The following is a 12,907-nucleotide window of genomic DNA, read 5'->3' as shown; positions in this document are numbered from 1 at the left end:
GCCTGAAGTGAAATGAAGAATATTTTGAGCAGTGATAAAAAGGAGAATATTTTGGGGGGCTTAGGCGCGACAGAGTTTGGCAGAAAATTTGATACGCAGTAAAAGATAACAGAATCATAACTGACTTTGGGCTTATCCCCTTGGGATGGGTCGCCACAGCGAAACAGTCGGACTGCATGACAGATTTGGCACAATATTAAAGTTGTAGTCCAGGGGCGGAGCTTAGAGGGGTACTGAAGGGGGCCTAGCTTGTCTTCTTAGCCCATGGGTCTACAGGTACACAGTCTGAGTACTGCCTTCAGAACATGTTAACTATTTTTAATACTTTATTCTTTGAATTCATTCTATTCAATTTCCGTGGTTCAAGGTTAGTGGCATTTTTGTCATTTATTAATGTTGCTGTTTTATCAATTTTGTTTAATGTTTGTATTTTTGTATATTTCTTGGAATTGTATGATTGTTTAGACATAATGACAGAGTAAAAAGATTCAAATGTAACACAGACACTACAAAAAAGACAAATAGAAACAAAAATAAATGAAAAGATGATAGTTGGATTCAACACACTGTCACGTTGTATCCTTTTAATTCATTCTAAATATTTATCGTGGTCAGGGGCACAAAATTAGCCTGTGCATGGATTAGAACTAAATTTTCCTCTAAAATAAAATGCTAAAGTAACCACAGGGCTGTTTTTCCCCCATTAGTCAATAGTTGTTGACAACACGCTGTTTTCTGCCACACTGACAGCTTGAAATATATCTAGCAATTTTCCTAAACAGACCGAAAATTGCATTTCATTATATTCACTCAACACTGTTCCCAATTTTCACAGCATGGGCTGCCATGGCGTCTGCATATTTTCTCCTGTGACCGATGGCACCGATTCATGCCAAGATCGGGACGGATGAAATTTGTTTGTGCGATCCAAATCAGTCTGCAGATATAAACACTTAACATGAAATATTTAGCTTTTCGTTTTGGTGCATGTTATACATCAGATGAAAAATATCGGACATTCCATCCAAAATTCACATTTTTCTTGCAAATAAATGTACTTAAATGCAAGTATTTATCTTTTTTTTTTTTAAACCTCTACCAAGGGATTTCACTATTAGACATTTCCAGAATTTTGCCTATTATTTTCAATAAGTTACAATGAATAGAAAATGGCGGGGCACAAAAAAAGCAGTAGACAAATTCCTGTTTATTAACAAGAGCAGTAGTGTTGGTACAAGGCAGGAGATGGAGGGAAGCTTAGAACACTGGTCCGATATTAGCGCAGTCGAAAATCTGTTTTTTAACAGTCGTTTCCTGTATTATCCCTTTCGTTGTCCTTTTAAAAGATGGAAAGAAGTAAAAAAAACAAAAAACAAAAACGGAAGCATTCCCTTTGAAAGCTTAAGATGTAAACTGAGAATTATTTTACAAATAATTTAATTCATACACAGTACAAAACATGCATTCCATATTATTCCACAACTATCAGTTTTACAGTGTACACCGACTGCACAAATCCAACTGCGATCCAACTAAAAAAAACAAAAAAACAAAAAACACAATTACACCTGTACACATCCGTCACAAACGTTGCACGCATCACATACGGGCTAGTCCTATATATTCTACATTGAAAAACTTCTATTCCTCCACAATTAATTTTTACACAAGATTCATCCTCATCGCTTTTGGGCTGTCTTTGAAACAACCTGAGGTAAGCTTCAACACAATAAGTAGCTCGATTTGGAATTAAAACGCTAGATAATGCCACAAATCCTGAAATACGAAACACCAGAAACAAGATGAAATTAAATGTAAAAAAAAAAACAACTAAAAAAACTTAAAATCGAAAAAGCTGACGCACGCCGCAGGTTGTTTGTTCTGACAATTTCTGGTAAACAGTACACTCAAAAGTGACATTTTGGATGCCCTTGGCTGACCAAATTCCCTAAATCCATCAGCAGAGGTTCAACCGTGACGTAGTGCAACGCAAATGAAAGAAAAATAAAACGATCAGCACGTGGCGGGGAAGGCAAAAAGGGGCAACGAGGCCGCTTAGTGTTCCCTTTTCAGCTTACGGCCCACGTCGACCTCGTCCAGCCCGATGGCCGATCTGGACTGCTGGAGTTCTCGGAGCTGAGCGTGAGTACGGGTCGGCTTCTTCTTCAGCTTCCGCAGGTGAATGTCAATGGGATCCAGCTCGGGTTCGGAAGCCGGAACGGGCAGGTAGCCGCCGTCCCTGGGCAGGCACATGCAGCAGCCGGCACCGGCCAGGTCTAGCTCGCTGTACTGGAAGTCCAGCTTCTTCAGCCTGAAGTCCACCATGTCCACAGATTGGCTCATTTCAACCAGAAGGTTCCAGAAGACGCAGCTCAAGATGATGCCTAGTAGCTGACGAACGACACGCACACTTGATCAACCAACTCGACCTCATGCAAGCCAGTTATGCATGTGATGGGAATAAGCCAATGATTTCATCTGATTTATCTGATGGCATAAACCGCGAGCTCCTATCCTTGAGAAAAAGCGAGTACAAATTTGCACTCAACACCTGAATTTGGGGAATAATACTAGTTATTTGAACTTGGTAATAGCAATATTTTGACCATTTCCACTTGAATGATGTGTGGAAAAATGTGATTATATAATGGCATTGTTGCAGAGAATGCTCCCAGAGATGAACAATGTAATGTAGTTCTAGTGTCTTTGACAAGGCATTAAAAATGGGATAAACTGCAATCTCATCTGTGTAATTTAGCGGAGGTCCTGCTGTCCGTTTTAAATGAGAGGGGCGCAACCGAGAAAGATAACAGTTCCTAAGAGCAATTCCCCTGGACCATGCAGGCACAGGGTTACATTTTAAATGCAAATGTGTAGTTAATCTAACAACATTTGAGTTTCACAGGACCCCCGGGGCAATGAATACTGACATTTTCCAGCATACATATACAGCAATATACATATGAAATATGTACAACATTTATGCATTCACATATACACCCACATTTACGAGTTCAGAACTAATACGAGCATTTTACAAGCTAATTATGCATGTAAAAATCTGTGGAGTTCTAGAAAACGCTGCCAGCGTTACAACGTTCCGAGAAAATCACAATGCAGTTCTTTGAGCCACTTGGTGGCACAGGCACAAGGTTGGTGACCCTTACTGTACAGACTAGTCATGTCCCCATCCAAAAGTCAGTATCGTACCGACGCCTTGACTTTGAACTTACCTGTGGCAGTCCTATGGCACAGCACAGCGCGACCGTTATTCCAATGTTGTCACTCATCCAAAGGTTGACGGCGTGAATGCACCCTCGCACGTGGATATCCTCCTGCAGGATTTCCCGCTGATGCACAGAAAGAAGATGACAAGAGTCGCTTTTAAATTGAAACTTGTAAGAAGAAAACTCTCCTTAAAATGTTCGCAAAATGTCAACGCAAACTATACTATACTATGGCAGAGCTATCAAATACTACAAATCTTTCGTAGATTACTACGCCACTAAATATGTATTTTGTCTCAAAACTACAAAAATAAAAACAATTTTAAAAATGAAGCAGTTTTTTTCCGCAATTTACATTGAAAAAAATGTACAGTAATCCCTCGAATATCGCGGTTACTGTAGACCAGACATAGCCGCGATAATCAAAAAATAGCAAAGTAGGATCACCCCTATTATAACTAGTAGAAAGTGGAAGACAGGGGAATGGCTTCCGCTTGCAAGTTTCAGTGTGGATTTTCAAATTTTTATTAACTTTAAAAATAATAATAATAATAATAATTAATAGCAGAAATAAATTGTGACGAAGTGATTTCGCGATACTCGAGGGAAGACTGTAAATATTGAAAGTTTTCATTGTTGGCTCGCCATTTAACTTACCATGACGATTCATTTCAAAACACAACGTCATGTTCTAAATTACCTTTGCACGTCGTCAAAACGTTCAACTATTTTGAAAGTTAACTATCGTGCTCACTTCCTTTTACAACGACACGCCTGCAAATTCCTTAATGGCAACCACACAATAGTGTTTCCAGAAATGACTCCAATTCTACATACCTGTCTATCCAGAGCCTTGGATCCACACAGGGTGTTAATGACCTCTCCTACCTACGGGAAGAGCACATTTAAAACCAGATACAAAATGTGGCAATATAACGTGTCAGATGCATGATCCGTTAATGGAGGAGCGGTGAAAATGAGCCAGAACGTGAACTTTCGTGCTGGAAAACGACAAGCGGTCTTGATATCTGGGAACTGATAATGGCGACAATCTGGCCCGTGTTCTGCCTCGCTAATAAACTCCTACATAGCGCTAGCGAGTGTCAGCCAGGGCAAGCGTTCCTTATTGCTCCGGCAGAGTTGTAATGCTTCCAGAGACCATATCAGCACTTTGGGGTGGAAGGACAAGGATGATAGCAGTCAATGGGAGCACGGCGCTGCTCTTCAAGGACTGCCATTTCATTTAAAGAGAGAAACGGCAACTATATAGCGGAAAAAGACTGTCTGTGTGATATAGACTCGGAAATAATTAGAGTCTCCTTCTGCAGTGATAAGGTAACAGACATTTATTATTTTCTACACCATTGGGAAATAAAATGGGAAAAAGTCCCAACCAATATGGCTAATCCTGCTGTCTATATGTCCCTTTAGATGTGAAAGTTTTGGCACAGTGTAGCTGAACTTTATTGTCATTTAGCTGAACTTTACCTGGAAAAATGATTGCAGTATCTGTGCTTAACATATAGTTAAGTTAGTCTACCTATGCTGCGTTTACATTCTTAGATTCACTTCCATGTTTCTCCTCTGTATAAACAGGGACTCAGTGGGAGTTTATCTTTTCGATACTCACAAAACTGAAGCCTTATGGAAAGTGCTGATGTTTGTGGGATTTGAGATGCATTTTTTTTTTTGTCAAAAAGGATGACCATTTGGCTGCGTGTTCGGTCGCCGGTCTTTTGGTCGCCAGTCTTTTGGTCGCCCGGACCCAAACAACGGGCGACCAAAAGACCGGCGACAAAACACGGTAAAACAACACGGTCTACGCATCAATAAAAGCCAACAATGGCCCTGAGCAGTTTCACTGAGCCGACGTGTGAGTGTATGAGTTTGTATGTACGTGAGTTGTCCCTTTAAGAGGCTACGTCAGTCAGGGTCTTAACAAGTTCTCCAACAAAACACAATAAAAGTCTGTGAAATTTTGAGCTTTTCTTTAGCCTAATAATTACTAGGGCATTAAGCATGACTAAATAATAATTTGCAGTTTGTATTTAGGGAATTTGAGCAACGATTTAAATCGTAATTATCAATAACCTTCCAGGCAACCAAAACGACCGAGTATCATTTGGCTGTTCATCTCAGAAGTGACACTCACCTCACGGCGGACACAGCAGGTATATGGAACACCACATGCGAGTGGGCCAGTACCATTGCAGAAATGGTATTGGTTGACCCCCCAATCCTTATATTCATCCCCTCCACAACAGGAAAACTAGGTGAAAATGAAAAAAAAATATTTAGGCTGAACGTTCCGCACATCCGATGCACTAAAATGATGTAAAATATGTACTAAATTTGTCATCTTGAAAATGTAAGATGATCAATTGCATCAGATTTTTGTCAGATAAATACATGTTCAACTCAGACATTATTTTTGAAAGCAGTCTCAGAATTTAAAGAAAATAAATCATAGTTTGGGCATAAAACAGTTCAACTCAACCTGGACGAAATACCTTTTCCTGCACATAATCCAAGATGTTTTTGAAGTCCAAGTCGTCGTAGTAGTGTTTGATTCCCTCTCGGATGCTGCTTTGAAACAAGGAAGACGTCTGGAATCAGTGGCAACGTGAAAAGGTCAGTGAATAATAAGAACCCTGGCAAACAAAGACCTAATGTGATGAGAGGTGACGATCGGGCTCGCTGTCCCGTGTTTACCTTCTTCTCAAAGATGAGAGCTATAACGAGGGCGATGGCCTGGAGAAGAAGCAAGACGCAGAGAACACAGAGAAACTGCGGAGGAACAGAATAAACATTATTAAACGGAACATCACTTTGCATTTCTACACCAAATCGCCGGCAAAATCTTAGATCAGAGACCGACTGGTAAGCAGTTCACTATCAGCTAATACGTACTACAATTTATTGTGAACCTCATCTTAAATTGCAACATACGGTACATTTTGAATGTTGCGAATGTGGATAATTCATAATCATAGTTGTGTTGAAAGCTCCAAACTTTTGACTACGATTGCAAATCAAACGAAGAAAGGCTTCTATTAACATTCTTACCATGTGCAGCAAGGTTTTGTTATCTCGGAGCGAGCCAACCATGCCCACAAGTGACACTGTGAACATTACCAGACCCAGCAGGATCAGCACCACTGCAGGAGCCAGGAAGAGACCCTCCAGGGTTCGATTTTTCTGTCTTTCCACTTCGGCATAAACCCCCACGCAGAGCACACAAAGACCCACCAGCTGGACAAAGAGAATATACGATGTTTAGCCCATAGTTGCAAAGAATAAAAAATGTGCTGTTAGATTATGATGAATACTTCTCGAAAAAATATCTAAAATGAGACTTGCTTCTTTAAGACTCAATGGATGTCACGGAATCATTTAGAAAAAGAGGTTGGGGGAGTTTTCGCGTTGTTTAATCCTTTACATTTTTCAGAAATGTGTGTTTTCACAGGAAAACATTGGTGTAAAAGAGTTGTTGATCTTTTTTTCTTTTTTGCAATTTGTGTAGGGTGTGGTCGACCTTTTGCTTCCAATTTCTTGTGAACACCGATAATACAAATGCAAGGAAACCGACACCTTTCAAAATGTGTAATTACACCGCTTCAACTTTCTTTTATTTCTAAATTGCAATACGCTGTCCTGTTTCATGCTTGATTTGTAATTATATACTTGGTTGCTTCTGCGGTTGATGTAGAAGTCCAATTTGAGAAATACTGACAACCTTGCTGCAGAATGGAAAAAAAAAAAAAATTCCTTCCCAAAATGTACGTTTTTTTTTTAATTATATAGCTACGATCTTTAATTGAAGGAGGGAATATAAATCACATGGGCAGCTCTGTTGAATGAAGAGCAGTTAATTAACACTACCAATACACTAGACCAGGGGTAGGGAACCTATGGCTCGGGAGCCACATATGGCTCTTTTGATGGGTGCATATGGCTCTACGCTAACGTGAGGTAAAATATGGGAACTCCTGGTGAGAAAGTGCAGGAATAGAAGCGTTACGTTGGTATTATGGCATTGACACTACCTCCAGCGCCTTATAATCATATTTTTTTTCCATTACACTCTTCTGTATGATATTCTCATTGATATTCATTGATTAACAACAACGTAACAATGTTGTCAAAAGAATTCAGAGACTTTTTGTACCCTAAAAGTGGTGAAGTGACTAAAAAAGGCACACTTTTTCATATATGTCCCTTCATAAAAAATATGAATTGTTTATGGCTCTTTCCATCAAAAAGGTTCCCGACCCCTGCTAGACTCTATATTATTGACGTAGTATTTAATTTAATTCTCTTTTTCATACCGTCACAAACAGAAATATCCTTTTTATTTTATTTTTATTACCTTGGTTCTGAGTGCTCCCAATACTGAGGTCTGCGAGACGAATTTCATGCAATCTATTTGACATGTGACACAGTAATGGTAAAATTAAAGCAGACTACGGCATGTTGCATGTTTGCAAACTATGACAGCTATTAATTTATGAACATAACATACATTGGTTAGTGGAAAAGCCTGCTTGGGCATGAATGAGCGTGAGTCATTTTCTGTCGGCAAAACGACAATGATGGTTGCCTTTAAGGGGTCCAACGCCCTGCACCACGGTGCTGATGATTAGCCGGCGAAAGGATGTGTTAAGCTACCAGACCAAATTCCACGCTATACCTTTGATTATTATCATCACTTTACATTATCCCTATAATTATATACACATTTCAGCCTTTTTCAATAGACACGGAGGTTGCCGTGGGTGTATTATTCTTGAAAATCCATGGTTTAGCTGCTAGCTAAAATCCTCAGTACCAAACCCCGTTAGCAAATATGGCAATTTAATGTGACACCTCCATAGAGTGAATACACATACAATATATGATACGTATATTCGTTTTACGGTGTCAAGGCGCATGATAATAATTGTTAATCCAGACAAATTCTTTAATTGCAACCATAGCTTTTTATACAAGTATTTAAATCATCACACTGTGAAGCCATCGACTCTTGAGTCTTTGGTTCAATAAGAATCAGACACAATTTAAAATTATGGCTAACGCACAATACTTAATACTTAATGATATATGCCGAATATTACGTTGACACAACCTGGTGCTTTATATGGACAAACATGAGGTTTAAAAAGCACAAGTGTGCTGATAAAGACGAGTTTAAATACAATTATTCGAAAGTGGAGTCTGGCTATGACGTTTCCATTAGAAGACGCATTCCATCGCCATTATTTCATCAATTGCATGTTAATTAAATACAATACACAGAACTTACCGAAAAGAGCATCGAATAGACATTGAGGGTGAATTTGATGAAATAATAGAAGTGGTTGGTTTTCCTCATATCAGAATAGGGAGGCATGGCCGCTTGTGGTGTTGAGCCTTGCTAGGCAGCTGGCTTTTTCTACGCTTGATCCCCCTCTACTTTCCCAGTATTATAAACTAGAAATAAAAATGACACCGTTATAACATTTCTCATCGATTTAACCTTCCTTTTCTGTTTTCAATATATATCACGCTGCACTCGATAGGAACAAAAACACTTCCGTGCAGCCGGCTGGTATACGCTTTGTTTTGACTACTTCCTTAAAGGGCCAGTGCACTATATTTCCACTGATGATAAATCTAGTCATTCAGTGTTTATTAATGAATCATATTTATTATTTCGAGATTAGGGGACTGAACAGTCCATAGATATGCAAGAAGGAAAGAATTATCTATCTGAGCGTCCTCTTTTTTGGAAAAAGAAAACGACAAACAGCAAAAAGATTTACCGTAAACAATAAAGTTGCATAGGGAACTATATTTTTTATTGGTTACCATTGACGACACCTTACGTCGAATCCATTTTGACTGGAGGAAGGGCTGTAATTTTGATTTTATTGATTTAGTTATTAAAAAACTTTGTGAAATTGTACATTTATTTCCTTCCAAAATTGTATATAATAAAAATTATGTGGGCATCACATTTTAGGTCATGTCAGCAAAATTTGTTTACCAAATTGTAATATTGTAGCCGGAAAAATTGTACTGTCCGCATATGTGGACATGATGAATTTAATAGATTAAATTGTTGTTGTTTGTAGAATTATTTAATAAAATAGTCACTTGTCATGTAGTGCAAGCAGCTCTTTTGTGACGGGAAATGTATATATCTTCTCAACTTGTACACAAAAGTAATCCCTCGCTCTTGCTTCAGGTTGCACCATTTGTTGCCACCACTTGTTGGATATATATTCCAAATATATCATGACTGACGTGTGTACAAATGGGTTTAGGCCACTACCACAAAGCTGCACAGGTTTCAAATTCACCCCAAGAGATTATCAGTGACTGTTTGTTTACTTTTGGGATTTTTTTTCTCCTTTAGTCTTTATTTTCTTGCTGGATTTAATTATCATTATTCGGAATTAACATGTACAATCAGTGCTGGGCAATGATACTGTCGGTACATTTAAAAGTGACATACAATTTATCCACCGGCCGCCTAGCATGTTCGGTGGAGACATTAGTTCATTAAATCCCTACTTAAAGGTTACATTAAACCAATTGCAACAGCAAAGTCATCAATTTCAGGTCCTACATCGTTTGAAAGGGAAAAAAACACCTAGTAGAAGTGAGAAATTATATCAATAGGATGGTTGTCTGTATTGTAGTATATGTGTGATGTTTTTCTGACCTACGGCAATGCTGAAAATAGTATTTAAACTCCAAAAATCAATTAATTTATAGCTGCAGCCCTTTTATGACATACTGCTACTTTAAACCAGTTTAAACCAGTATAACTAAATTACTATCACTGCCTATAACAGAAGAAATGGAAAAGAAATGAGCATAACTGTAAAGCCTTAGCTAATTTTTATCTCACAAGTAATTATATATATATATTTTAATCATTTAAAGGCAAGAAAGCCTAAAGGGAAGGTTTCTGTTTTTAAGAGCTGGTTGAAGATCCAACATTTTAATTAAGATTTTTATTGAAACACATTTTTTATATTTACGGTACATATAAATGATCAAATTGACAGTATAGCAGCTATGCTTATTCACCCGAATTTCTGCTTATAACTCCATGCCTTTGGCTTTCATTTCATACAAAGTATTTTGGTGTCTGTCAACACTCACCTTTACCACAGTTCCATTTTTTTTCACTCTCATACCAGCTATTGTGTCTCTATCAACCACAGAGCCTGGGGCATTAGCAGGAAACCAGATTTGATGTTTGATCGATGGAAGCGCATGCCAGAAGAATGTGCTTTCCAATCAAATTGTCTGTGGGTGATAATCCAACTTTTAAGGAGTCCAAAATCTTTCGTGCTTTTGGAAAGTTCGGCCTCAATCCATTTAAGTCGTCCTGTGAATGGAATTTTGTGACACTAATAGGGCAGCATAAGTCTGCATACCCATTGTTGTGGATGGAATAAAAATAAGGTGAAAAAAATTACAGTTGAAAGATGAAATGTAAGTCCTTGGCAGTGACTTGATTTCGGTATGAGAATTCTAACAATGCTATTGTTGTCAATCCATTGGCCATCTTTTAATAGCTTAAAAATTCAGATATCCAAATTAGGAGTACAATTTAAAATAAATCATTGCAAAATTTTAAAATCAGAGTGAAATGAGCGTCACAAAAATAAATATTGTATAGCTGTAATAATTAGTCCGTTTTAAGCACCTCATTTAATCATGATTTTGTTTGACTTTGAATGGTTTCTGCCTGAACACAAAACTTACTAATGCCACAAATGTTTTATATTTCAAGCCAACTCTGTGCATGCTGACTTAGATAGTTAATATCACACGTGTGCTTTGGTGAGAACAAATACAAAGAGAAGAGTAATTGGGTTTCCCTTGGTGTTATTATTATGAGTAGACTCATTCTATTAAGCCAGCCATAAAAAATATTTTGGGAAAATCAGGTATGAAGTGAGTGAGGGGTGATGACAAGCAGAGTAAACAAAACAGATCATAAATTAGAGTCAATATGCTACTTCAAATAAATGACTTTTTTTGCTGGGACCTGAGTGTTGTAACTGTTTAATTCTCACGGAGTGTCTTCTCAGTCTATCTTAAAAATGACACAAATCAAAAGTGCATCATACTAATACCGATAAACACTTGTATTTATATGTCATCCTTCATACGACGTAAAGCATGTGATTTTTCAATATATGCTTTTGTAAATCGTGTCTACACAAACACTTGGGCAGATTAAAAAAAAGGAAAAAATGTCTCCAGTGCTTAATTACAGTTCATAAAATGAATTCAATCTCGCCCCATTCACTTTTGCAATTGGAGGAAATCCCCAAAGGAAAAATCTGCCACTAACATTTTCACTTCACTTTCATTCTAATGTGTCTACTTGCGAACTTCTCATAAATTACCTCTAAAGTAGTTTCCTCATTCCTAATGAACATGTTATTGTGTTCCTCTGTGGACAGATGAAAATGAATTATACTTCACTGTTGCTCGTATTGCCTGTCACTGAGACTTTGGTCAATTACTCTGGTACTGCAGAAACGTGTCTTATTTTATATTGAGAAAGCAGGAGTGATTTCCTGAATGTGAACCTTTTGAAGGCAAAATTTGGTGCTGCATAGAACAAAGAGAGCATTTTTAATCGCCCATAAATACATATAATAACATTCTCTCAACAAGTTTATTTGTGTAAACTACAATACACACAAGCGATAAACTCTTAGTCCTTTATATGTACGTGAAAATTGGATTGGATAACTTTATTCATCCCGTATTCGGGAAATTTCGTTATCACAGTAGCAAGAGGGGGAGGATGCAGAAATAGAAAATGAATTTTAGACATAAATATATAGGTAATAAGTAAGTTAATAAATAAATACATGAATAAATAAGCGTGTTGCTGAAATATATATATATATATATATATATATATATATACATATATACATACATACATACATATAAGCACATATATATACATACACACATATATAAGCACATATATACATACATACATATATATTAGCACATATATACATACATACACACATATATAAGCACATATATACATACATACATATATATAAGCACATATATACATACATACACACATATATAAGCACATATATACATACATACACATACATATATAAGCACATATATACATACATACACACATATATAAGCACATATATACATACACACATATATAAGCACATATATACATACATACACATACATATATATAAGCACATATATACATACATACACATAGATGTACATGCATGCATACGGTAGGTCTTAACACGCAGCCATTTGTTTTGTTAAAGAGCCTGACAGTGACAATGACAATGTCATTTCAACAAAATTAAAGTTGTGCTCTATGTCCTTAATTCAGTGCTGTGACTGGTTGCTCAATCATTTCCAGGTTCAAAATCTTTAAACATGCCAGCATAGGTTAAAAGTGATAGTTATTTTTATTTATTTTTAACTTGATAGCTAACTTGATAGTACTTGATAGCTCATTAGTCAAACCATTCTGGATGTGGAAAAAAACTTCTTGACAGACTTATGATGCTGTGTGTAGATGATATTGAAAAAAAATTATGATTCTACTCTGCACAAATTGTACATCAAGTCCTGTGCAGACAACCATGGTGAACCCCAGGGCAGCC

At 37.3% G+C, this 12,907-nt stretch overlaps 1 protein-coding gene across 1 annotated transcript; it reads right to left on the bottom strand.

Annotated features, from left to right (window-relative positions):
• Positions 1–1,189: 1,189 nt before the first annotated feature.
• On the bottom strand, positions 1,190–8,817 carry LOC144074486 (tetraspanin-15). Its single transcript, XM_077600945.1, has 8 exons — positions 8,530–8,817; positions 6,294–6,479; positions 5,940–6,014; positions 5,738–5,833; positions 5,380–5,496; positions 4,065–4,115; positions 3,234–3,350; positions 1,190–2,391 (listed from the first exon to the last, which is right to left on the bottom strand). The coding sequence occupies exons 1-8, from the start codon at positions 8,614–8,616 to the stop codon at positions 2,056–2,058; spliced, it is 1,065 nt and encodes a 354-aa protein (XP_077457071.1). The 5' UTR covers positions 8,617–8,817; the 3' UTR covers positions 1,190–2,055.
• Between the last annotated feature and the right edge of the window lie 4,090 nt (positions 8,818–12,907).

Source organism: Stigmatopora argus, chromosome 5 (assembly GCF_051989625.1).
Source record: "Stigmatopora argus isolate UIUO_Sarg chromosome 5, RoL_Sarg_1.0, whole genome shotgun sequence".
NCBI classification, from domain to species: Eukaryota; Metazoa; Chordata; class Actinopteri; order Syngnathiformes; family Syngnathidae; genus Stigmatopora; species Stigmatopora argus.
The sequence above is the reverse complement of the archived record's forward strand: the minus strand, read 5'-3'. Positions and strand labels throughout refer to the sequence as shown.

What these genes read in the sequence shown, in the direction of transcription:
- LOC144074486 (XM_077600945.1), bottom strand. Translation starts at nt 8,616, where the DNA reads ATGCCTCCCTATTCTGATATGAGGAAAACCAACCACTTCTATTATTTC. An exon ending in TCTATTCGATGCTCTTTTCG is followed by an intron (nt 6,480 to 8,529) that starts GTAAGTTCTGTG and finishes CTCTTTGTCCAG; the next exon opens with CTGGTGGGTCTTTGTGTGCT. An exon ending in CCTGCTGTGTCCGCCGTGAG is followed by an intron (nt 4,116 to 5,379) that starts GTGAGTGTCACT and finishes CTCTTCCCGTAG; the next exon opens with GTAGGAGAGGTCATTAACAC.